Source organism: Schistocerca cancellata, chromosome 3 (genome assembly GCF_023864275.1).
Source record: "Schistocerca cancellata isolate TAMUIC-IGC-003103 chromosome 3, iqSchCanc2.1, whole genome shotgun sequence".
In the NCBI taxonomy this organism is placed as follows: domain Eukaryota; kingdom Metazoa; phylum Arthropoda; class Insecta; order Orthoptera; family Acrididae; genus Schistocerca; species Schistocerca cancellata.
The window spans coordinates 624,405,533-624,432,486 of NC_064628.1; the positions used below are offsets into that span (position 1 = coordinate 624,405,533).

The window sequence follows — 26,954 nt, forward strand, 5'->3', positions numbered from 1 at the left end:
CAAGAAGGTGTCACTGTTGGCCCGACGTTATTATGAAGGTGTTATGAGGTTGTCGTTTCAGTGTCAATATGAACGTGTATTAGTGCATGAATGGGGCTAAGATTTTGTTAATTTCTACTCACTACTCTCCCTTCAGTTCCTCTTCTTTGAAAGTGAGCGCATTTCTGAACAGAACTACCTAACTGTAACTTTATCAGTTTAAGATAAATTAAAGCTATAAATCAGACCAACGTAAAAGTATTTATACCAATCAATATCTATAATGTAAACTAGTGTATTATTCAGTCTTAGAGTACTGACGCACTGTTAGTATGACGGCAGTCCCAGATCGCGATATCTTCTACATATATACAGTGACACTGAAATTCATTTCTTCCGTTGTGAAGAGCATATGGGGAAGCCCTGAGCAGCTGTCGAAGTTACCAACCCATAGATACAGCCCGTGAACCTATTTAATTTCAAAACAAGAAACAGCGTTGGTAGCAACCAATTCTATGAACCAGTATCAGTTAAAATCTCTATCTTGCGTGAAGTTTCAGCTGTTCGTGTCTATGCTGCCTTCGACTTCACAATGGCACTCGGACATTTTGTACGTCTGACTGCTACGCCATTATCTCCCACAGGACTCCCCAAACAATAAACTGAGGACCATCACTCGCAAAATGTCAACCAGTTGTGTACCGTCTGCACGATAAACTATCATTTCAAATAACTATATGTCAATAACCTTTAACGTGCAAGACGTCCGATTACATACCTTTTTACTGAGTTTTGTTCTCCACATTGAAATATCTTTCATGTTTTGTTTCTCAACTCTGAGTTTATTAGCAAATGAATTCACAACAACAGTATTCGGCAGCACATGCTGATCCGCGCGCACAGAATAAGTATAAAACATTTTATCGTGTGCCTTCATTTCACGACGACACACCAACAATGAAATCAAATACGAACTCGATCCTGGCACATCTACGAGTGAATGAAAATCAATCTCTCTCTCTCTCTCTCTCTCTCTCTCTCTCTCTCTCTCTCTCTCTCTCTCTCTCTACACCTTGCTCCCCCCCCCCATCCGTCGTCCCCATCCCCTCTCCCACTCCCTCTCTCCGTCTTCTTCTCCCCACACAACCATAGTATCTCATGTGCTTTAGATCTCCCGATTGCCATAAAACATACTATCTTCGAAAATGATATATAAGCCTAACAGGCGCTTTTGTGCAAAAATATCTTTCTATCAATTAATTTATCTTAGAATATGGGATACTTGTCACGTATGTACCATCCACTCTCAATCTTTCTCGGTGTTTCGCGAATAACAATAAATTCTGTTTCTGTTGAGATACTGTTTCTATGAGAATTGTACGGAGCTGAATAAGCGTGTCGAATTAGCATTCTCGTTATACTTTTTGCACATTGAGATGATTAAATATTCGTTTTTACGCAGCGTTTGCATTAACTAGGCAACAGCTGATGCTGCTGTTTAGGCCCTCAAACTAATCGAGTTTCTAATGAAGTTACACCACGAGGAATCTTCTGGCGGACCGCTTCCCGAATGATTATTCAATTTGTCAGTTGCCATAGCACGCGTCCCACTCTCACTTTTGTTACGCTGAGAGTAACTCAACAATACTTTACATTCGGCTTAAAATGTGACAGCAGAAGGTGAGGGTATACAATGGTTATATACGAAGTTGTAGGCTGCTGAGTAGCCGAGCCTTGCGGGCGGGTTGCGAGCCGCGCCGCTAGGTGTCTCGCCGGGTAGCGGCCGGCGCCGTGACGTCGCGTTGGAGGCGGTGGCGGGACGCCGGGGGCCGCTAGTAGAAGGACGGCCAGCGGTCGTCGACGGGGCTGAGCGGCTCGACCGCGGGGGCGGCGGCGGAGGCGACGCACTGGAAGGCGTAGTTGGCGCCGCCGTTGCTGTCCCAGAACTGCGCGCCGCGGCACTGGAAGCGCACGGCCAGCTCGAGGCGGCCGCCGGCGGGCAGCGCGTCCGCGTACACCACGAACGAGAAGCGGTCCGAGAAGCCGTCGCACGAGCCGTCCACGTAGCGCGCCTGCACGTCGGCCCACGTGCGCCAGCCGTCCATCGTGTAGCGCACGTGCACCGACTTGTGGAAGTCCAGGTTGCGCACGCGCACCACGCCGCTCAGCGACAGCAGCGCCGGGTCCTGCAGCGTGGCGCTCTCCAGGCACACCTGCCGGCACACACAACCAGAAAAGTGTGTCTAGCGGGTTCTCCTCAGTAACTCGTACCAAAATGGACTCGAGTCGTGTTTACGCGCAAAGGAACAGGTGGTTTAATAGGTCCCACTTTGATTTTTTATAGTTACTGGCGCAATTTCGTTTCTATCTACTTAAGGGGGGTAGGACGTCAGACGGGACGACTTTGAGCAGGAGAGGCACCAGAGGACATTTTAATTTCCACTATCTATACTTTTACAAATAAATTTATAAAACTTTACAATGAAATGAAATGAACACTCTTAGCTGCTTACAGGCGTTGACATACGTCAACGGGGACAGATGAAAATGTGTGCCCCGACCGGGACTCGAACCCGACATTTCCTGCTTACGTGGCAGACGCTCTATCCATTTTTTTATCTCATTTTTGTTCGTTTTCGTTCGTTTCATCTGCTCGGGGCGGACGTCGCAAAACACCCGTTTCAGTTCATCGTTGATCCATTAACTCAGTTTTTTTTATTACAGAGGGCAGCTAACCCTCTGACCGAACACGCTGAGCTACCGTGCCGGCTTCCATCTGAGCCACCGAAGACACACAGGATAGCGCAACTGCAGGGATTTATCGCTGGCATGCCTCCCGCGCCATGTCCGAAAGAACAGATATCATCTTAATAAATATATAGTTAAGGCTCACCGCCACTTGACCATCTTCTTCTTCTGTGCGAATGCACAAACAGTGCCCCAACTCTTACGGGAATCGGCAACGCGCCGCGAGCAATGAGTATAATGGGCGGGGCACCACAAATATAGTGCGGGACAATACGTTGAGAATGTGGGTTTCGCGGGAGGCGTGCCAGAGATAAATCCCTGCAGTCGCGCTATCCTCTGTGTCCTCGGTGGCTCAGATGGATGCTGGCACGGTAACTCAGCGTGTTCGGTCAGAAGGCTAGCTGACCTCTGTAATAAAAAAACTGAGTTAATGGATCAACAACGAACTGAAACAGGTGTCTTTCGACGTCCGCAACGAGAAGATATAACGAACGAAAACGAACAAAGTGAGATTTAAAAAAAAATGGATAGGGCGTCTGCCATGTAAGCAGGAGAACCCGGGTTCGAGTCCCGGTCGGGGCACACATTTTCATCTGTCCCCGTTGACGTATGTCAACGCCTGTAAGCAGCTAAGGTTGTTAATTTCTTTGTAATTTCATTCTAACGAGCTGCTTGGTCACCGACAGTTCTTTCGGACATGTCCGAGGGTGTTCATTCATCTTAATAAATATATCATAAAACTTTGTCAGCATGACCAGGAAAGATTCAGAACTCACACTCATAGCAGTGGAAGTTCGAAACATAGCAAAATAATTTTTTTTTACATGTGAAATTTCATCATTTTTTCACTTACTAATGGCACCATTTGTTGCTATAGGTACACTTTTATTCATAAGTAAGAGAGATGGTTCGATGAATTTTGTGCAGCATACAAACCATACTTAAACGTGTATGAAACTCCAGAATTTTCCAAATCTATTAAAACTATGGTAAAAATTGAGGTAATTAACTACAAAATTTGAGTTTTTTCTAAACATGAAGTTTAAAATACAAGAGATCATTCGTTTTTTCATAAATTAAATAAATTCTAGAGTTTCATACACCTGTAAGTATGGTATGTAAGCTGCGCAAAATTCATCGAAGAATCTCTCTAACTTATGAAGAAAAGTGTACGTACAGCAACAAATGCAGCCATTAGTAAGTGAAAAAATGATGAAATTTCACACGTAAAAAAATTTGTTTTGTTATGTTGTCGAATTTCCACGGCAATGAGTGTGAATCCTGAATCCTTCCTGGTGATGCTGACAAAGTTTTATGAATTTATTTGTAAAATTATAGACACTGGAAATTAAAATGTCCTGTGATGCCTCTCCTGCTCCAAGTCGGCCCGTTTAACATCCTACCCCCCTTAAGAGTTGCTGTGAACATACTCTGACATGTCTTTGATTTATCATACATTTTATCGGGAATAATGCATGGGGCAAAAATATAATTTGTTTCATGGAAACTTACACAATCTGCGAAAATAAAGTCGTGTTGGTAATTTGAGCCCTATGGAATAAATTAAATAGATTAAACCAGAACATACAAGAAAGTTAGTTTTACTAAATCCAATATAATTGCAAGAGTGCACAGTGTGGTACCCGACTACAATGTCGTCCCTTACACAAATTTCAAAAATCATGTTTATCAAGATTCATATAGCTTCAATATATTGAAAAATACTAACTATTTACAAAAACCACACACGCCTCAGTCTCACGTCCAGCAGACAAAATTGGCTTCCTTCTGATGTTTCGTCTAACTGCCCTTCGAAAGGCAAATCACGAGAAAAGAGTCTTTGAAGGCTTGCTTCAGGTGTAGAAAACAGTTTTTCTGCGTTTTTTAGGTCAGTTCTTTTCTCTGATATTGCCTTTAAGACTCCTGCCATGTCTTGCTTATCCCAAGTTTTTTTCCCACTGCAAGTTAACTCTTAGGGGCGTCTGCAACACAAAGTTGAGCAGCAACTCTGTTGTGATTATAATTTGGTCCCCTTTTGTTTTGGAGGATAATACTGCCAGCACGAAAAGGGCTCATACTAACACCGCCATGTTTTTGTACAAAAACTTACCGTCTAATCTTAAGGATAAATTAATGTTTCGTACATTTGCAACAGGAAAAGAATATCACAATGTGTAACTTCACAAGGTATAGTAATACTGCTTCAAATGTCTGCCTCACTTTTTCGGCGATGAAAAGAGGATAACCTCGCTGTTCGTTTGGAAAACTAGCTACTGCGGCAAGGTGCTCTACAGGCGAAACTACGAACTAGTAGTAGTAACTAAGGCATTCATCATCGGAATGCGCAGTGCTGTTTATTAGATATTTAGGGAACCCAAGTTACCCGCAGGTGGACACGATATCACCCTTACCTGTACATGATCTAGAATGAAATTTTCACTCCACTGCGGAGTGCACGCTGATATGAAACTTCGTCCGTGACTCTAACTCGGGACCTTCGCCTTAAGCAGGTAAGTGCTCTACCGACTGAGCTACCCAAGCACGGTAGAGCATCTCTCCGAGTTATAGTCTCGGTAGGGCACACAGTTTTAATGCACCAGAAAATTACAAACACTATCTGATCAAAAGTGTCCAGACACTATTAATGGACATTAATATAGGGCTTCCCGTTCCTCTTTGTTACGGCTTAGACTATACTGGGAACACTTTCAATGAAGTATGTGAATGCCTGGTGAGAAATGGCAGCCCATTCTTCCTCAAGATCCAAAACCAAAGGAGGTAGTGATGCTGGACACTGGAGTCTGGAGCAAAGCCGATTTTCTAACTCATCCCAAATATGTTCCATTAGAGGCAGGTCGAACCCTGGATAGGATAGACCGTTTCAGAAATGTTATTGTCCACATACCATTGCCTCACAGATGATTTTTTATAACCTAGTATACTATCACAATAATCGTACCTGAACTTTACGTCTATTGTACACAATACCCATTGCTGTAAACGTTTTCATACGCGTCTGTAGTCAGCATTTTCTTGAGTCCAGTAAGGGGACCACACACTAACCATGTATATCACCCCCTTACCATACCACCACCTCCTCTGTACTCCACTGCTCACGCTACACTTGATGGAACGTTAAGTTCGCCACGCATTCAACAAATCCAAAACCTTCCATCGAATTGCTGTAGTGTATACCATGGCTCATCACTCCAAATCACTCTTTTACAGTCACCAACTGTCCAGTTTCATCGCTCTTTGCTCCACTTCAACACGACGCTTACCATGGACTACTAGAATGTGTGACTTATGTGGAGCTGCTCGACCGTAATACCACATTCTTTTAATTTCCCACGCACAGTCAATGCGCTGACTGGCCTGCTGGTAACACTTTTGAATTCACGAGTGATTACTTCCGATGATTTCATGTGATTTTTACGATCACCCTCCGCAGTTCTCGACGGACCCTCTCGGTCAGTCAATGAATTCTGCCTGGTTTTCGTTGAGCTGCGGTTATTCCTTCGCGACGCCACTCCACGTCACCAAGACTGTTGGGCAGCTTTAAAAGGGGTGAAATGTCCCTGATGGATCTATTATTCAGGTGAGTAGTTCACAGTCACGTTCGAAGTCACTGAGCTCTGATGACCGACTCGCTCTGCCTTTACTACTTCTCTACTGCCAACGCAACACTCGCCGCCTTCTTCTATACCGGCAGGTCCGCCTCTCATCACATCCAGTGGTCAATTCCGCAGTACGTAGGATGTCCCGACACTTTAGATCAGATAGTGTAAGTTCACGAGACAAAAAATTACTCGCTTCCTTAGAAAATGGCACTGGTCGTTCTGGTAAACTGCAAATGGGGACGGAGCTGTTATCAGAGATCGAAGTAGTGTGTATATGCCAGTCGGTTGTATGCAAACGGAGCAGTAAGATGGAACGACGCACAGACGCGACAGAATGGCAGAAGGGAGTTGTGGCATTTGGACTTGCCCATGACCACACCGTGAATGAAGTTGTCTGATTTGTTCGTGTATCAACTGTACAGCTTGTCTACAAAGAAGGGCGCATCAATGACTATCGTTCACATCGCCATTTAAAGCTGCAGTGGGTCAAACAACAGTGGAACTGACAAAACAACTGAGAGGAGACGTGTTGTTTTTGGACGAGTAAAGATTTTGCCTGTTTTCAAATGATGCAAAGCATCGAGTGTACCAACGGCACAATGCGATTTTTAACGTGCAATGTTAGGTAAGTATAATTCGGGTCTGAATCGATTCCGGGATATTTTTGTACCTAACTTGCGACCATACATTCAGGCTAAGCGGAACAAGAAGTAGGATTCTCGATATCGTATTTTCTTTTTACATCAGGATGAGAATGCTGTGGACTTCCATCTTCCCAGATAATTACAGCTGCGTTCACAGGGTTGTCCACATACTGCCTTGTTTGGCTAACACTTAGTCACTCTACAGGGTGTTACAAAAAGGTACGGCCAAACTTTCAGGAAACATTCCTCACACACAAATAAAGAAAAGATGTTATGTGGACATGTGTCCGGAAACGCTTAATTTCCATGTTAGGGCTCATTTTAGTTTCGTCAGTATTTACTGTACTTCCTCGATTCACCGCCATGATTTCATACGGGATACTCTACCTGAGTTGCTAGAACATGTGCCTTTACAAGTACGACACAACATGTGGTTCATGCACGATGGAGCCCCTGCACATTTCAGTCGAAGTGTTCGTACGCTTCTTAACAACGGATTCGGTGACCGATGGATAGGTAGAGGCGGAACAATTCCGTGGCCTCGACGCTCTCCTGACCTCAACCCTCTTGACTTTCATTTATGGGGGCATTTGAAAGCTCTTGTCTACGCAACCCCGGTACCAAATGTAGAGACTCTTCGTGCTCGTATTGTGGACGGCTGTATTACAATACGCCATTCTCCAGGGCTGCATCAGCGAATCAGGGATTCCATGCGACGGAGGGTGGATGCATGTATCCTCGCTAACGGAAGACATTTTGAACATTTCCTGTAACAAAGTGTTTGAAGTCACGCTGGTACGTTCTGTTGCTGTGTGTTTCCATTCCATGATTAATGTGATTTGAAGAGAAGTAATAAAATGAGCTCTAACATGGAAAGTAAGCGTTTCCGGACACATGTACACATAATATATTTTCTTTCTTTGTGTGTGAGGAATGTTTCCTGAAAGTTTGGCCGTACCTTTTTGTAACACCCTGTATATAACTTCGGCTCGCTCGTTAAACCACCAGATTTAAATCCTATGGAAAATGTCGATGCATGCTTGTAGCAGCGGGTGAAACGCAGGAATCAGCACCCCCATAATTTGACAGCTTTATGGGACCTTACGTGTATAACACTTTCCTGAGTTATAAATTAACGCCGGTGTTTCTTCATCAGCACCAGACAACACCCAATCTTTTTGCCTATTTTGTCTGCAACTTAGACGCGTCACAAGTAAATCTCACAATATAAAAGTATCTGAATCCACCTGATGATGATGTTGACTAAAATGTATAGCAGTAATAATTAAAACATAAAATCCATGATTGTGTAGTAGTTGTGTATAGTATGCAACCAGTTTTAGCCCTTTTCACACAGTGCATTATGGACCATGAATTTTAATTAGAGTTTTGTCACGTTTAAATCTAACCTCAAAGATTGAGATTCGAAGAAAATGTACAATGTTCTATCAGTAGTAAAAAGACAAAGGGTTTCCTTGTTTTGTTATGGGGGAAACAAATGACCCTCAAAGTTTTCTAAGGCCAGCAAACCTTTTACTGGCAAATTGACCAAATGTAGACAAGTCAGTACTTCATGGTGTTCTGGATGATGTGTCTAGGAAGTAAAGACAAAGGGACAGTAATCGGCAAGTATGTTCGTATATCAACCGGAGTGTCGCTTTGCAAGGCTTTTCGATCCCTAGAAGCACCTACCACCGGCCGAGTAAAGGCAGAAGTGTGCGCGTGCGCGTTTTAGCGTTCGATTGGAGATTTAGTTCACTTCAAAAAAGAATAGGATGCAACACTGATAACGAACTCGAGACGAAGGAAAAGCCAGACGTGTTACAGCGAAGGTGACTGAATGCTGGTACGATAGCAAGGATCCTTAAACTGTTTCCCTCTTCTCACAAGCGGTGTAACACGTTATCGTTTGGAACATAGCCCGTATCCTACGTAACTTAAAAGAACAGGGCTGGAATCTCATTGCCTACCGTACAATTTTCTTCGGCGATGGGTCCCGCTTCGAACTGAGCCACGTTGACCAACGAAGACGTGTGTGGAAACAGCCCGGAAAACGGTGGGATACCAATCTCACTAAAATTACCAAATATGCAGCAACCAGTCGCAAAATTTATTCATTCACTTTTTCAAATCGATTTCAACTGATTAACAGCCATCATCGGTGCTTTCAACCAATATGTGTTGAGTAGTAATACTGTCTTAAGCAGAGGTTAAACATAACGTTTGCAAAAGTGAATAAATAAAACATGATTTTGCGACTGGTTGCTGCATATTTGGTAATTTTATGGGACTTGGGAACCACATGGAGCTCACCATTCACCTGTCTCACTGTCGCCTGCCACACAGTTCAACACCCGGGAGTGATGGGCTGGGATTGGTTGTCATCTGCAGCTCCCTTACTGCACAGCGATACGTCAGCGGTATTCTACACCTGATTTCATCGCCCTTCGTGGCAAACCATCCTGGGCTTACATTCCAGCAAGATAATGCCCGCCCGCACAGACCAGAGATTCTATTGCTTGTCTTCGTGTTTGACAAATCCTGCCTTGGCCAGCAAGACTCCCGGATCTAACCCCAACTGAGAGCGTTTGGACAATTATGGGCAGGGCCCTCCAATAAACTCAGGATTTTGACACACTAACACGTCAGTTCCACAGAATTTTTTCACGCTTTCGCTTAGAAGGACATCCAACAACTCTGTCAATTAACGCCATGCCGAATAATTGCATCCATAAGGGCCAGGTGTGGACCAACGCGTTATTGACTTGCTCATTTTATGAACTACTTTCTCTTTAATAAATCATCCAGTTTTTCTGAAATCGTAATCTTTTTTGTCTTTACATTTACATAACTTCTACAAATTTTCGTCCAATTCGGATAATTTTTCGTGATGCCTCTGTTTTATTTTTCCCCCTTAAACAGAGCTAACTCGACAAATGTCGTATAAACGTGTACGGAGCACTACAGTATAAGCTACATAACAGGTGCCTACCCTTCCTCGATATCCTAATAATGAAGAAAACGGACTGCACACTGGGACACTCCGTCTACTGAAAGAAAACACACACAGACGTGTACCTCAACGCCAACAGCTGCCATCACCCAGCAGCACAACGGAAACCCGTGCCCACTACCCCTGTCCGCAGAGCTCATGACATGTGCGACTAGGACGGTTTATCTACTGAGATTCAGCACCTGAAGAAAACCTTCCAGAATAACTGCTGCACTGAAACAAGGAACCTCTTCTCCTGTCAACGGGTCAGTTATTTGCGATCCTGTTATCTTGTTACTATTTGTTCAAACTCCATAATCACAGAAAAATATATAGTTCTTCCTGCATGTATTAGGCACCTTGGTTGAAACTATTAATCTTGCCACCATTTCCTCTGTCTTACAAAATATCTTCTGTCCACTGCGCAATAATTCATCGTTAATTTTGTTATTCGGTAATCTTCCATTTTTGTGACATGATAGTTGCAGTTGTTCTTGTATTCATTAATTTGCGCATTTGAGCCTCTATGATGTCAGCATGCATCCTCCCGTCTGACAGCATGTAGCCAACTACTGTTCTTATGAATCTCATCTCCGATTGTAGTGATATTTGTTTATTTTCTTTTTGTTACAGCCCACATTTCACATCCACATATCATTTTGCAGAACTTCCGTAGAGTTTCCTTTCTTGCTTTACTTCCGAAGATTCTATACTTTGTTCTGTTAATATAATTGAATCTTTCTACTTTCTTACGTGTCTTCATTTCGGTCACGAATGTGAGAGTATTTCCTAAGAAGATGAATGAGTTTACTCCTTCTACTTTCTGATTACTTCTTATTGTTTGGATGGGAATCGGCTGTTGGCCGCTAGAAGTCATAACTCTTCTTTTCTATAAAGTTACCAACAGATGATACAAATTTGCTGTTGCGGATAAAATACGAGCGTCTATTTGCAATGTGTTGTCGCTAACAGCAATCAAAATTTCATCATCAGCAAAAAGTAATGTTACAAAATGATTCATGTCGTTGAAGTCGTTAGTATAAAAACTTAATTCAATTTTCGATTACCTAAGCACGTCGTCAATTTAAATATTAGATAAAATCGGAGACAAACTGCATTCTTGTATTATTCCCAAATTTGACCTGTCTTTTCTCACTTGGTACATGCTTTCTACTACATTTAGTGTTGTTGTTGTGATGGTCTTCAGTCCTGAGACTGCTTTGATGCCGCTCTCCATGCTACTCTATCCTGTGCGAGCTTCTTCATCTCCCAGTACTTACTGCAACCTACATCCTTCTGAATCTGCATAGTGAATTCATCTCTTGGTCTCCCTCTACGATTTTTGCCCTCCACGTTGCCCCCCAATGCTAAATTTGTGATCCCTTGATGCCTCATAACATGTCCTACCAACCGATCCCTTCTTGTCAAGTTGTGCAACAAACTCATATTCTCCCTAATTCTATTCAATACCTCATTAGCTATGTGATCTACCCATCTAATCTCCAGCATTATTCTGTAGCACCACATTTGGAAAGCTTCTATTCTCTTCTTGTCCAAACTATTTATCGTCCATGTTTCACTTCCATACATGGCTACACTCCATACAAATACTTTCAGAAACAACTTCCTGACACTTAAATCTATACCCGATATTAACAAATTCCACTTCTTCAGAAACGCTTTCCTTGCCATTGCCAGTCTACATTTTATATCCCCTCTACTTCGACCATCATCAGTTATTTTGCTCCCCATATAGCAAAACTCCTTTACTACTTTAAGTGTCTCATTTCCTAATCTAATTCCCTCAGCAGCCGCTGACTTAATTCGACTACATTCCATTACCCTCGTTTTGCTTTTGTTGATGTTCATCTTATAACCTCCTTTCAAGACACTGTCCATTCCGTTCAACTGGTCTTCCAAGTCCTTTGCTGTCTCTGACAGCCTTACCTTTAGTAAGAGCAGATGTATTCCTCTCGTGTTCATTCTCTTTCATAGCTTCTCTCAACTTAGTTTATCGAAAACTTTTACGGCACAACTTGGCGAAGGCCACATCTCGATACGTTTATTCGTTCTATATGTAATGGAGATTGTTTATGTTAGCTTCCTCATCATCAATACATAGAGAGGGAGGAAGAAAGAGAGAGAGATCCAAGTTTCCTGTATTTGCAGTTTGTTTTTATAGCCCTAAATTAGTCAGGGCACGAGGCGGATTGTAAACGGACGTGGCACCGTGTCAAGAGCGTCTGGCACTGCTTAGCTGGTGGCCGGCGGTATGCGGGGCTATTTCCACTGGCGTTTACGTCCCGCCGCCAGCAAACGTCAGCCAGCGTGCAAGAACCCGATTTGCAAGTGAAATGTACTGAGTTATTTGCTCTCCGCCTGTTGACAGAGCTGTCCAGAAGATGGTTTACGAGTAGTGCGTTCACCGTAAGTGATTACTACTGGCTAAACCTCTTACACAATTCGTGGAAGCACTGTCCATGAACAGGCAGAAACGTAAGTTAGCTATTAACTCGAGCCCTGTATGCTACCATCACACTGTTTAAGTATGTAGTGTGAACAAGACGGGCCGTCGAAGTAGAAGTGAGTAGCAAAGACCTTTGCTGCACATCAATAATGCGGTTCATGTCAGGGTCAATGTTCGCCGCGACGGGAGCAGGCGCCAACTTAACGCGTGATGTATCTGAGTGGCGAACACCAGAGGGTCCACGGCTATCTACGGTTGGGTTCCGATATCAAGAACCCACGCATCACGAGCAGCGTGCTCTTAAGCGCCCCTAAGCCGCTTGTCAGATCATAACCGCACAGTGTTTCAGTTGAGTGTGTCAGCAAAAACCTATTACGTTTCTAAGAATTGACGTCTTCACTTAATCGCGTAGGTAGCGAAACCTCCGGTTAACCGTGCACTTCGCAGATTTTCGAGCTGTATTGTGTATTCTCAGTATTCTTCTCGCGTCGAAAACATCAACTTTTGACAATATCCTTCATGTATTCGCAGTTGCGAATATGAATCACCTCCAGATGGACAGGGTGTTTCAAAAAATACTTTACAACTTTGAAAATTTATATGAATTAATTCATAGTACCATAGAGGTGATCGTGATGACAATTTGTATATGGAAATAAACTAAATTTAGTCTAGTGTAGTTTGCTACTGCCGAATCACACCATAAGGAGCACTAGCGGCAGTGGCGTTAAAGATGGCTTGCTTCACTGGACACTAGCGTGATAGCTGTTTTGGTTTGAAGAATCGCTGTCGGCGACAACAGTTCAGCGTAATTTCCGTACCAAGTACGCTCTAGATAGATATGTTACAACAATTTTCGATATCACAGATCGATGAGGATGACTGGAAACGAAATGTTTACTTCATGCAAAGTGGTGCACCACCCCATTACCTGGCTGACGTCCGTGACTTTCTCAGTGATCGCTTTCCAGGTCAATGGATTGGTCGTGATGCGCCAACTGAATGGCCCCCATGTTCCCCAGACTTGACACATTATTTTTTTAATGGGGATTCGTCAAGGATATCGTGTTTCTATCTCCTGTGCCGGCTTCTCTACCTGAACTTACAGCAAGAATTTACGTCGCCACTGAACAAGTTATACCTGCAATGCTACAGCGAGCTTGGGAAGAAATTCACTTCAGATGGTTCAAATGGCTCGGGGCACTATGGGACTTAACATCTGAGGTCATCAGTCACCGAGACTTAGAACTACTTAAACCTAACTGACCTAAGAACATCACACACATCCATGCCCGAGGGAGGATTCGAACCTGCGACCGTAGCGGTCGCTCGGCTCCGGACTGTATCGCCTAGAACCGCTCGACCACCCCGGCCAGCGACTTAGGATGGGAGTGTGCAGGATAACCAACTGAAGGCAGAAAAAAGAACTGTGGGTGTTTCCCTACAAAATAACACTGGACCCAGATCTATATCTTCTTTCAGTAAATTTATATGAATTTTTAAAGTTGTAAAGTCGTTTTGAAACATCCTGTATAATGGAATGACAACAGTGGAAATTTGTGCTGGACCGGAACTCGAACCCGGATTTCCCAATCCGAAAAGGGAGTCATTTAATTTTAAATTGCTGGCCCGGTATCGGCCAATAAATAGTAAACTGCAGTCCCTGTATTGTAAAGAGGTACGATGCGATGTTCTTTCGGACTTGCGTGCATGTCGGATGGAATACCGGCCGCTGTGGCCGAGCGGTTCTAGGCGCTTCAGTCTGGAACCGCGCAACCGCTACGGTCGCAGGTTCGAACCCTGCCTCTGGCATGGATGTGTGTGATGTCCTTAGGTTAGTTGGGTTTAAGTAGTTCTAAGTTCTAGGGGACTGATGACCTCAGATGTTAAGTCCCATAGTGCTCAGAGCCATTCGAACCATTTTTCCGATGGAACATTGTCATCGTACTTCTTCAAAACGCAGGCACTGCAGCTTCGGATTCAGGGTGCTCAGAAATTCCGGCTACAAACTTCTAGGATCTCTAGAGGGGAGTGAGTACATAATATTTTGAATAGGAACCCGCGTCTGGAAAGGTACCGTTTCCGTACTATAGCTGTCTGATAAAATGTTTGCTAGATAGATATGCAGCAAGGTAGTCACGGTGGGAGGGTGGTTACGTCGGATCATCTGATGTCATTTGACGTCTGACCTACCTCTCTCACCTGGTTCGAGCCTCACTCACGTGTATGTGAGTGTTAGAGCAACATGGTTAAGTTCAAGTTTGCAGAATACACCGACATGATCCTTCTGAATGTCGAAGCTCACGGAGAAGGGAAGAGCTGCTCGTTGCCTTTATTGTTCTGGACAACGTCCGACTCCATCGCACACCCTTTTCGCGACAATTATGCAACGGCTTCGAGAAAGGGTACCTTCAAGGTCAGCAGGCATGACTGTGGTGCTCCAAGGAAACGCTGCACATTCGAATTAGAAGAGCCATACTACATCACGTTGAAGAGGACCAGTCAATGAGTACACGAGCAATTTCTTTGGCTATTTATGAGTGGACTTGATGTAATGGGTCACGCCTAACCAACTAATTGTAAAAGTGGTCCCGTTTCCAACTTGTTTTCAAATGATTGCAGCATGGAAAAGATAAGTTTCCGATCATGGGTTCTAGTTCAAAATACTATCTACTCACTCACTTCTACACGTCCTAGAAATCTGTAACGGGAATTTCCGAAAACACTGTATTTCATCAGTGTCTTCGTCAGAAAAGCAACTAACTGTCGATGTAGTAATGGAGTCACGCTCATGTCGATGTACGCGTATCCACAACGAAGGGGCTTCCGTAGAGAGACCAGACTAACCTATACTTCCTGAAGAAGTGTACCAGACTATTCAGTTGTTGCAGGGACAACGATCTGGAAAACTGACAAATCTAGCCTCTTAACATTAGGCAACATGGCCTGACTGTGCTTGTACTGCAAACAGCAGAAATCAAGTTGACACTAAAGAAAGTTAGATCCCTTAATCGGGCCGGAAGATCACAGAAATTAAAAGGGGAAATACATAGGTTGAAGTCATACGCAGTGCGAATTAGAGAAGCGCGCTAACACGAAGAACACGTCTTCTGATCAGGTGCGTGCATGGTCATAAAATAGAGGTAATACAGGATTATATCTAGTAATTAATTAAAAAATAGGAATGAAAGTACGCTACTATGAACAGAATAGTGAATGCACTACCGTAGTCAATATAGGAACGAAACCATCATTCAGAAGATTAGTACAAGCTTATTTGCCATCTAGCTTCGCAGATGGCGGTACTGAATAAATGAATGATGAAAGAGGAGAAATTATTTAAATAGTTAAAGTAGGCGACACTGTAGTTGTAATTGGGAACTGAAGTCAGATAGTAGAAAAAATAAGAGAAGGAAAAATAGCACGCGAACATGGGGGAAAGAAATGAAAGAGGAAGCCGTCAGGTAGAATTCTGCACAGAGCAGAGATAACATTTGGGTTAAAAAATCCATTAGAAGATTGTATACTTGGAAGACACATGGATACAATGGAAGATTTAACGTTGAATGTATGGTGGTAAGACAATGATTTAGAAATCAGATTTTAAACTGTAAGACATTTCCAGGAGCAGTTGTGGTTCAAAAATGGTTCAAATGGCTCTGAGCACTATGGGACCTAACTAACCTAAGGACATCACACACATCCAAGCCCAAGGCAGGATTCGAACCTGCGACCGTAGCAGTCGCGCGGTTCCGGACTGCGCGCCTAGAACCGTTAGACCACCGCGGCCGGCAGCAGTTGTGGACTCTGACTGTAATTTATTGGTCATTATCTCCAGATTAAAACTGAAGAAATTGAAACAAAGGTATGCATTTAGGCCATGGGCCCTGAATGAATTGAAAGAGCGAGAGGTTGTTTAGGGTGTCAGGGGGAACATTAGCCAACAGTTTTTCTGAAACGGGGTAAGGAGTTCAGAAGAAGACGAATGTAAAGCTTTGAAAGATTAAATACTGAAGGCAGTTTAGAATAAATTATTTATATAGACAAGATCTAGTAGAAATCCTCGGACAACAAGGCTAAATTTTATTTACCTGACGAAAGGATAAAATATACAAAATACTGCAAATGAAGCAAAGGGGACATATGTCTGAACAATGAGACTGACAGAAAATGCGAAATCGCTTAGAATAAATGGCTAGAGAACAAATGCAAGGATGTAGAAACAGGCATGACTTGAGGAAAGATACAAGCAGCCTATAGGAAAATTAGAGACGTCTGGAGGAAAGATAAGCAATTTCATGACTATTAAGAACTCAGATGGCAAGCCATTACCAAAGTACTGCAAGGTTGAAGAAATATACAGATCAGAAAGGCTACACAAGTGAAACAAACATGAAGACAATGTAATGGAAAGCAAAGAGGAAGCAAATTAACATGAAATTAGAGGTATGATAATACAAAAATAATTTTACAGAACACAAAGATCTTAATGGAAACGAGGCCCCTAGCGCAGATAACATTACCTCTCAATCAGTATTACTGATATCCTTGGGCGAGCCGTATGCGACAACTGTTCTATGTGGCGTGTAGGATATATGCGACAGTAGAAATGCCGTTCGATTTTATGTAGAATATAATAACTTTAAATCCAAAAAAGCAGGTGCTAAAGGATGAAAATACTTCAGAACCATTAGTTAATAAATCATAGTTGCAAAATACTGACACGAGTTAGTTACAGAATCGAAAGACTGGTAGAAGCCGATCTCGGGGGAGTATCAGTTAGGGTTCTGGAGAAATATTTGAATACGTGAGGACATACTGACCCTACGAATTATCTTAGAAGAAAGGTTGAAGAAAACGAAACGTACGTTTATAGCTACATAGGCTTCTAGGGCTGGTGTCAACCTTATTCAAGTCGTCCTCAATGTACTGCTGCATCATCTCATAACATAAATAAGTAATAAAATAAACCGATGTTTAACAATGTTGAATGGATCACACTATGACTGGACTGCAGTGTGAAAACTAAATGTATTTACAACTTGTTCGGAAACCTGATTGAAATTATTAGAGTCAAAAGACATGAAAGGGAAGCAGTAGTTGAAGAGGGAGTGAGACATATTAATTACTATCCCTGTTATTGAATATGTACCTAGAGAAAGTGTTGAAGAAAACTGAATAAATGTATGGAAAGGGAATTAAAGTTGAAAATAAAGAAGGAAATTAGATTTGGCCAGGACATTGCAATTCTGACAGATATAACAAAGGACTTTGAAGATCAGCTGAATGGAACTGATATTTCTTAAAGAGGTTATTAAAAGGAAAACAACAAAAATACAACAATGGTGGTGAGGGCATTACATCCGAGAGACTAAAGGTAGTGTATGACTTTCGGTACTTCGGAAGGAAAACAGTTTACTGCAGCACAAGTGTAAACTAATAATAGAAAGAAAAATATTCTGATCTACATCTACATATATATGATTACTCTGCAATTCACATTTAAGTGCTTGGCAGAGGGTTCATCGAACCACAATCATACTATCTCTCTACCATTCCACTCCCGAACAGCACGCGGGAAAAACGAACACCTAAGCCTTTCTGTTCGAGCTCTGATTTCTCTTATTTTATTTTGATGATCATTCCTACCTATGTAGGATGGGCCCAACAAAATATTTTCGCATTCAGAAGGGAAAGTTGGCGACTGAAATTTCGTAAATAGATCTCGCCGCGACGAAAAACGTCTTTGCTTTAATGACTTCCATCCCAACTCGCGTATCATATCTGCCACACTCTCTCCCCTATTACGTGATAATACAAAACGAGCTGCCCTTTTTTGCACCCTTTCGATGTACTCCGTCAATACCACTTGGTAAGGATCCCACACCGCGCAGCAATATTCTAACAGACGACGAACGAGTGTAGTGTAAGCTGTCTCTTTAGTGGACTTGTTGCATCTTCTAAGTGTCCTGCCAATGAAACGCAACCTTTGCCTGATGATGACAAGTGTATTAACATCAAACAAATGTTAGAGTTAAGCAATTTTATCTGAAAATATTTGTCTGGTTTGTAGCCTTGTGTAGAAATGAAAATGACGATAACTGTAAATACAAAGAGTAGAGTCTTTATTTTTATGAGTTTTTTTTTTCAAAAGAATGCCCACGATTAAATGGAGCTAGTGAAGCAGTACTCAAGTGAATGGAGCAATAAAGAACTCAATGGCGTTACTTGACTAAAAGAAATGTATAGAGTGATACGATACATACTAAGTCATTAACGAGTACATAATTTGGTAATGGAGACAAGTAGGTGCGAGGGAGGGAGTGAAAATAGTAATAGGAGACTGAGCGTTAACAACATTAAGCAAGTCCAAGTGGATGTACAGTATGTTGCGGTAGCCATGCAGAGAAAGAGATTAGTGTAGACAGCCTACGAACACATTACTAAAACAACAAACAGCTGGTGGACAAGAGCGTATATTCAATGAAGTTTGCAGATGATGCTGTTGTATATTACCTACACAGGTTTAGTGTTGGTCTAGGGCATGGCAGTTGAGTGCCTAGGTAAAAAAATAAAATTTGATGTATTACAAACAAACAGGGCAACGGCCTTGCCGCAGTGGATACACCGGTTCCCGTGAGATCACTGAAGTTAAGCGTTGTCGGGCGTGGTCGGCACTTGAATGGGTGACCATCCAGGCCGCCATGCGCTGTTGCCATTTTTCGGGGTGCACTCAGCCTCGTGATGCCGATTGAGCTACTCGACCGAATAGCAGCGGCTTCGGTCAAGAATACCATCATAACGACCGGGAGAGCGCTGTGCTGACCCCACGCCCCTCCTATCCACATCTTCCATGAGGGTGACACGGCGGTCGGATGGTCCCGGTAGGCCACTCGTGGCCTGAAGACGGAGTGCTGTTGTATATTACCTACACAAGTTTAGTGTTGGTCTAGTGCATGGCAATTGAGTGCCTAGGTCAAAAAAATAAAATTTGATGTATTACAAACAAACAGGGGGAAAGGAGTCACAACGTTGGGAGTGATGGAGAGGAGAAGAAGGAAAGTGAAGAATAGGGAGAAGGTAAGGAGGAGGACGAGAAAGGCATGGAGGAGGAAGGGGAAGACAAGGAGAACGGCGAGGAAGGGAATGAGGACGGCGAGGAATGTGCTGCGAATATATAGAAAGATAGATCCCTTATCATTTAGCTACAATACAGCAGGTCAGCAACTGGAAGCAGTTAACTCAAATTATCTGGGAGTACGCATTAGGAGTGATTTAAAATGGAATGATCATATAAAGTTGATAGTCGGTAAAGCAGATGCCAGACAGATTCATTGGAAGAATCCTAAGGAAAAGCAATCCGAAAACAAAGGAAGTAGGTTACAGTACGCTTGTTCGCCCACTGCTTGAATACTGCTCAGCAGTGTGGGATCCGTACCAGATAGGGTTGATAGAAGAGATAGAGAAGATCCAACGGAGAGCAGCGCGCTTCGTTACAGGATCATTTAGTAATCGCGAAAGCGTTACGGAGATGATAGATAAACTCCAGTGGAAGACTCCGCAGGAGACACGCTCAGTAGGGCGGTACGGGCTTTTGTTAAAGTTTTGAGAACATACCTTCACCGAAGAGTCAAGCATTATATTGCTCCCTCCTACGTATATCTCGCGAAGAGACTATGAGGATAAAATCAGAGAGATTAGAGCCCACACAGAAGCATACCGACAATTCTTCTTTCCACGAACAATACGAGACTGGAATAGAAGGGAGAACCGATAGAGGTACTCAGGGTACCCTCCGCCACACACCGTCAGGTGGATTGCGGAGTATGGATGTAGATGTAGATGTAGATAAGGAAGGGAAGGAGAAGAATAAGCAAAAGAAGGTGCTGGATGAATAGGAAGAGGAGGGGGAGGGGGGGAGGAGGAGGAGGAGGAGATAAGGATAATTAGAAGAGGAAGTAGGAGTGGGAGGAAGTGGCAAGGGGCAAGAGAAGAAGAAAAAGGGGGCAGTCGCTTTGGATTGAGGTGTAAATCATTCCTAGTGCTGGCTAAAGATCTAAGAAAATGCTTGTGGTAGTGGTGGTGGTGGTGGTGAAAAAAATTCCTTTGAATAGGAGTTAAAATTATAACATTATTATGTTGAGGAACAATGAGTGACAGGTTATAACAACACGAACAGCTGCATCAAACTAGGTCAACAACAGTGTGTCATGTAATACTATCACCAACGAAACAATGACAGGCCAAAAGATGAGCTCCTAGACTTGGAATTTATCATTGTCAGTGATACGGCTTCACAACTCTATACGAAGTAATTAGTTTTTTAGGGGCTGATGCCTAATCTGAATAAGACGGAAGTGAATAATGGAGATTCAGGAATAATAAAGAACTACCTACTGACCTGTCTGTCGCGCACACGGTCCAAGAAGTCCGGCTGCGTCCAAGGCTGCTGGAACAGGGGCACCAGCGTGCGGGCGGTGGGGAACGCGAACGACTGCTGCTGGGAATCTCCCAGTATAGTCGTCGTCGGCGCCGGCAGGAAGCTGGGCGCCGAGGTGCCCAGGTCGACGTCGCGCAGGTCGTCGTAGGCGGAGCTGGGGATCTTGGGGATCTCGTCGAGGAAGGTGCGCACGTCGGCCAGGTCGAGGCCGAGAACGTCGGCGAAGCGCACGATCTTCTTGCGGCCCGGCGTGCCAGGGGGAGTCTTGCCGCTCTTTAGGGACGAGCAGCGGCGGACACGCTGCGGCCGCGAGTCGTCGTCCTCGTCGTTGGAGGCGCTGCCGCTGCCGTTGACGGGAGGCCGCTCCCTCTCCTGTTGCGCCTCCGCTTCGTCCTCCGGTTCGGGGCTCACCACGATGCGGCACTCCACCTGCTGCGAGGCGTCCGCTTCGACGCACACACCGTTCGTCGCCTCTTCGTGCCTCTCCTCACGTTCCCCAGAGGCTTCTTCACACAGTGCACGCAGGTTCTCTGTCGACTTCTCCTCGCTAATCCGCTCACGCGGGCCGTCGTCGTCCGTAGCTCCTCCCTCTTCCACCGGCGCTTCGGCTTCAGCGTCTAACTGACAGTTCATCTGCAAGTCGACGGACACAAATGTCCTCTCGTATTCAGTCTCCGAATCTCCGTTCAGTGCCGCTCCGTTACTGTCCTGGTGGTCCGAGACTTTGAGGCGGTCGACTTCGCTCTCGGGCCGGTGGTGCAACGCGTCTCTTCCGTTACGCAGACTGTTGTGGTGGATGACGCACTTGCCATTATGCAGGCGCACTACGCAGTCGCACCCGCCGTGTCCAGCTTCGCCGTTGGTGAGCCCCAGCCTCCTCACGACTGCACTCAGCGCCTCCTCCGCCTCCTCTTCTGGCATTCCCTTCAGCCTGTCCGACTCAGGGGGCACTCCGTCCTCCAAGACGGAAAACTCTGCCGTGGCGACCGAATCTTCTATCGTGGAGTACGAGCTCGGCGTCGGTTCGAGCGCAGACAGCTCGCTTAGGGGTCGACTGTCGTCGCTTGCCGACTGCGATCGAGGAGACGACCGGGTCTCTTCACTCGGTGTCCTGGTCGATCTGCGAAAACAGAAGGTTTTTCAGCGATGCGAAAGAAAAAGAAATTTCAAAAATATCACAGGACTCTGACGGCAATACTACTGATATGCGTGGCGAAGATACCCTTTCCAACTTTCGTAAACAAATTAATGTATGATTTTTCATAAACACCAATCGAGACTTTAATACAATTCGGTGTGAGTGGTTAGGTATTCCATCTAGTGTTCCTTGCATCAAAGATTGAGTGGGTATCCCCTGGACTTTTTTATTTATTTAGTGGCTTTTTGTACTTGCCCATACAGCCTTCTAGACTCTGAAATGTTAGTAACGGCGATACGAACCTAAAGACTGTGACACCCAGCCCCGAGTGGAGGAAAATCTCCGACCAGCCAGAGAATCGAACCCAGTCCCTTTGGTTAGCAATTCACCGCGCTGTCCGCACAGCTACCGAGGCCGACGTTGACACAGGTTGTCGCAAGTCGTGTTTTACCAAACTCTCCACACGAAATTCACGGCCCCTAGGAGGTTTTGACACATGGGGAAAACCCTCCGTGGTTCGAAAGCCGTTTCAGCTAATTGCTCCGAAAGCAAAGAAATCTTCACGACAGATCAGAAACGTAGCCAAAATGTTGCAGATAAACACTGAACGAAGCCGAAATTAGAGTACGGAGCGCCATGCGTCAAGCGTTGACTGAATTTGAAAGTACAGTTCTTGCTACCGGTCTGGCTGAAAAAATTTTGGTCTTATATTAAATCAGCAAACAGATCAAAGCCATGTGTCTAAATACTCTGTGGCCACAACTGGGTCGTAACAGAGAATGAAACAATGAAGGTCGAAATACTAAATTCCTTTTGCATAAAATTGTTTCACGGAGAAAGATGGTACTGCTGTTTTTCCTTTCAATCGTCGTCAGAATGAGGTACCAAAAGAAGTCACCACTGGATAAAAACTCAACTACAGCTGGTGAACAGATGACAGAATCTAACAGGTATAGTTTCAGGCGCAAAGTGAGCGGAGGAATTTGCTCCTCTTATAGCAGCAGTCTACCGTCGGCCACAGGAGGAACCAAACGTTCCGAATGATTGGAAACTGAGAAAGCCACATCCGTTTTGGAGGATGACGCACACGACTGAAGGCCCATGTCGCCGTCAGTAAGTGATCTTTTAAGAGACAAAAACATCTGTGTAGGAATAAACACAATTTTCGCACACAACGATCGTTTGAAATCTACTTCGCTCTATTCGCCAAACAGAATCGGCAGATTCTCAACGGCACTCAGGTTGATACCATGTTCCCTGAATTCCAGAAAGCGTTTCACATAGTTCGGCGCTGTAGTTTAACAAATGATTCGAGCATATAGGACATAAGATCGGGTTTCTGACTGAACTGAAGACTTTGTAGCGAACAGAATGCTATATTTCAATCAGGTTGGAATCCATATGATCCCCTTGTGCGTAGTGATCGTTGAATATAGACAATGGAGAAAAGGACAGCAATCGATCGCGAAATTTGTCGTTCTAAGACGACAGACCTAGACTTAAACTATTACATAGCCATCTTTAGTTCTAAAAATTACAAAACAGGAGAATCAGGAACAAATATACGACTGTTGACAAAGTATTTTAAGTGCAAACATAACACTATACAACTACATACCACATAGCAACAGGTGAATTAGTCGAAAGGGTCACGTAATAAACAATATTGGTTACTGTAGAGCATACAGGAGTGTAACATGAACTGAAGCCGTTGTTTACATGGTTGAACGGGAGGAAAACGTGACATGATAGTCGTGTGGTGCCCTCTATCGAAGTGCCGGTAAATAGTTAAATAATAGCAAAGCTATATAATTTTTAAAAATATTTCTTTTTAAACTACACTGCACAATAAACCACTAGTAGTGGTTAAACCACGGAAAGCAAATCACATTTGCTAAGTCATATGTGAGCGCCTCATAAAAAGTAAGTACAGGATATTTGTCTTTCTTTTTTTGCATAAGGAACTAATGGAATAAGATCCACTTACACTTCGATACAACGCGAAAAGTACAATGTTAAAAATAATGTACCAAAATAAAAACTTTAAAGGAATGAAAGTACTGCAATAAAATACGGTGCGCCCCCTCTGGGGATAAACGAAAACCGTACAACTCGTAAAGTTACATTAGCGCCATCTCTGGGCTTACAGTATAAACAGGTGGAATAAAGCAGCATTAAGATGTCGAAAGTTATGGAACAAGCCAGTAGCGCACAAGAATGAACAAATGACTAAACATGAATGAAATAGTAAGATGAAAAATTACAATAAAAATTGGGCATAATCTAAAATCATGTAAATCGACGATTTCAATCCTTTATTTTACTTAATTGTTCATTTTTATGCACCACTGGCTAGCTTTCGACATCGTAATGCTATTTTATTCCACCTGCTTATACTGTAAGCCCAGAGCTGGCGCTACTGTAACTTTACGAGTTGCAGGATTGTAGTTTGTGCCCAGAAAGGGCACACCACATTTCATTGTGGTACTTTATTCCTTGAAAGTTTTATTTATTTTGGTACATTATTTTAACATTATACTTTCAGCGTTGTATTGAATAGTAAATGGATCTTCTTTCATTAGTTTCTAATGCAAAAAAAGAAAAAAAGTAACATACTATCCTGTACTTACTGTTATTGAGGGGCTACACTTTTATCTTCGGAAATGCGATTTGCTTCCCATAGTTTAACCATTACTTGTGTTTATTGTTCAGTACACATTTTAAAGAAATATTTTTAAAAATTACATAGCTTTGCTATTATTTAACTATTCACCGGAACCTCGATAGAGGGCACCGCACGGCTCTGACGTCACATTTTCCTCCTGTTCAACCACGTAAACAACGGCTTCAGTTCATGTTTTACTCCTATATGCTCTACAGCAGGGGTTCCCAACAAAATTTTCTCGAGGACCCCCCCCCCTCATCGAGCATGATGGGCACCTTGTCATATCACAGTAACAAGTACCTAAAAAAGCCAAATTAAGAGTCTTTTTATACGTTTTCTATTTTTGGTACTTACAAAAAACATTGACATATTCATTACTGAAAAAATATTGAGCTTAAAACTTTTTCAATTTAGCCATAATTGTTATTGTTAAATTTTTGATTATTACTCAAAACCTTTGTCTTCAAATCTGGGTGTTTAGTATAACAAACTCCTTAAAAAAATAAAAAAAGAGTATGAACTGAAAATGACAGGAAAAAATTAAAACTGAGTATATTGGTCTTTCAAGTGTACTACACTTGAGATTGCATTGAGTAGACATGTGTGAAAAATAAGAAAACACTAATTTCATATAAGGTATTATTTATTTGAAAAAAATACAGTTACAACAGAGTACTCCATCAGTAAACAGTTAGTTTTAATTTTCAGTTCACTAAAGCTCTGCTCATGCAGGAAGCGGCCAAAACAAAAAAATCTGTTATCATACGAAATATATTTAATATATTTTTTATTCTAATAGCATCTTGCGGACCCCTCTGGAATAGCTCGCGGACCCTTGGGGGTCCACGGACCACCTGTTGGGAATCACTGCTCTACAGTAACCAATATTGTTTATTACGTGACCCTTTGGACTAATTCACCTGTTGCTATGTGGTAGGTATTTGTATGGTGTTATGTTTGCATTTAAGATACGTTGTCAACGGTCGTATATTTCTTCCTGATTCTCCAGCTTCGTAATTTTTAGCACTAAAGATAGCTATGTAATACTTGAAATCTAGATCCGCAATAATAAAACTACGGATCTGGCGATCGATTGCTGTTCTTTTCTCCACTGTCACGAATGCAATACGTCATTATTTGTGGAAAGGTCGTCAAACATAAAAGCAACTTTGTGCCTACTTCAGGGAAATGTCTGAGGGTTATCACTGCTCATAATGTATGTGAATGGCGAAGTGGATAACGTCGGAAGCTCCAAGAGGCTGTTCGCTGTTCTATACAGAGAACTCGCAACGCTAGAAAATTGTGGCGAAATCAGGAAGATCTGCAATGGAACGACGCTTGGCGTAGGGATTGCCAGTTGATACCCTACATAATTAAATGTAACGAACTGCCCGCAAACAGATAGAAAGGCCCTCTATTGTTAGATAACACGAGTGACGGCAGCTCACTTGAAGTGGTAGCAACCGTACAATACCAAGCAGTAGAGGGGAGAGACAGATTTAGCGCGAATCGACTACATAACCCTAACAGGATATTTGACTGTTTTCTGGAAAATTATCTTAAATGGTTAATTGTGTCATTTTATGCTCACAGCATGCATTTTTCCTCAAGAATTTCAGTATTCTTTTATAAAAACGGAGATTTAATTCAAATAATTTGAAAGCCTGCTAAAACGCTCCAGTTGGGTCATATGATGCCTGTGACGTCACTGGCTAACTCGTTGCTCCTGCTGTCGTAAAGATCATTCACAGTGATGTCTTGTTTTGGAATTTACGTTTCGGTAAATGGGTTACAAATGGTGTGTAGTACCACGCTGTAGAAATACATCGGCAAAAACCTCTGAAAAATTGTTTTTGGGTGTTCCAAAGAATGAGAAGATACGGTTACACTGCACCGGCAAAACGCCACTACCTCGGCACACAAGTTCTCTAACTTAATGAAAAACGTCTAGAACTCTGAAGTTAACATTTATTTACCTCCGAAATATGCTTTCCCGCTGTTATAAGGAAGGATAGCTTAGTTCAACGAAATTAAACTCTGAGTGAAAATTTTAGTTTCATCCCACTTCACTTGCATTGTTCCGTAGTTCAGTTGTTAGGGCTGTAGGTCGTCGAATTATATAAGGCAATATTCAAAGATCGTTGGTTCGAATCCAACCCGAAAGAATATTTTAAGTTATTCGTTAAACGACTCGAAAGTCCTGTCATATGAAAACCAAATCACAATTATAAAACTTTACCACACCGATCAGAGAAAGAGTA

General features: G+C 43.0%; 1 protein-coding gene and 1 pseudogene across 3 annotated transcripts in view; one reads left to right on the forward strand and one right to left on the reverse strand.

The window, feature by feature from the left end:
- Positions 1-1,123: 1,123 nt before the first annotated feature.
- The window catches only part of LOC126175539 (glycogen-binding subunit 76A), a 469,828-nt gene continuing 443,997 nt past the window's right edge, over positions 1,124-26,954 (reverse strand). For all 3 annotated transcript variants that reach the window (XM_049922373.1, XM_049922374.1, XM_049922372.1), the window contains exons 4-5: positions 20,852-22,010; positions 1,124-2,192 (exon numbers count right to left, since the gene is read on the reverse strand). In XM_049922373.1, the coding sequence (XP_049778330.1) occupies positions 1,812-2,192; positions 20,852-22,010 (1,540 nt within the window). In that variant the 3' untranslated portion in view covers positions 1,124-1,811. The remainder of the gene's footprint in view (positions 2,193-20,851; positions 22,011-26,954) is intronic.
- LOC126177759 (5S ribosomal RNA) lies at positions 19,051-19,168 on the forward strand (annotated as a pseudogene).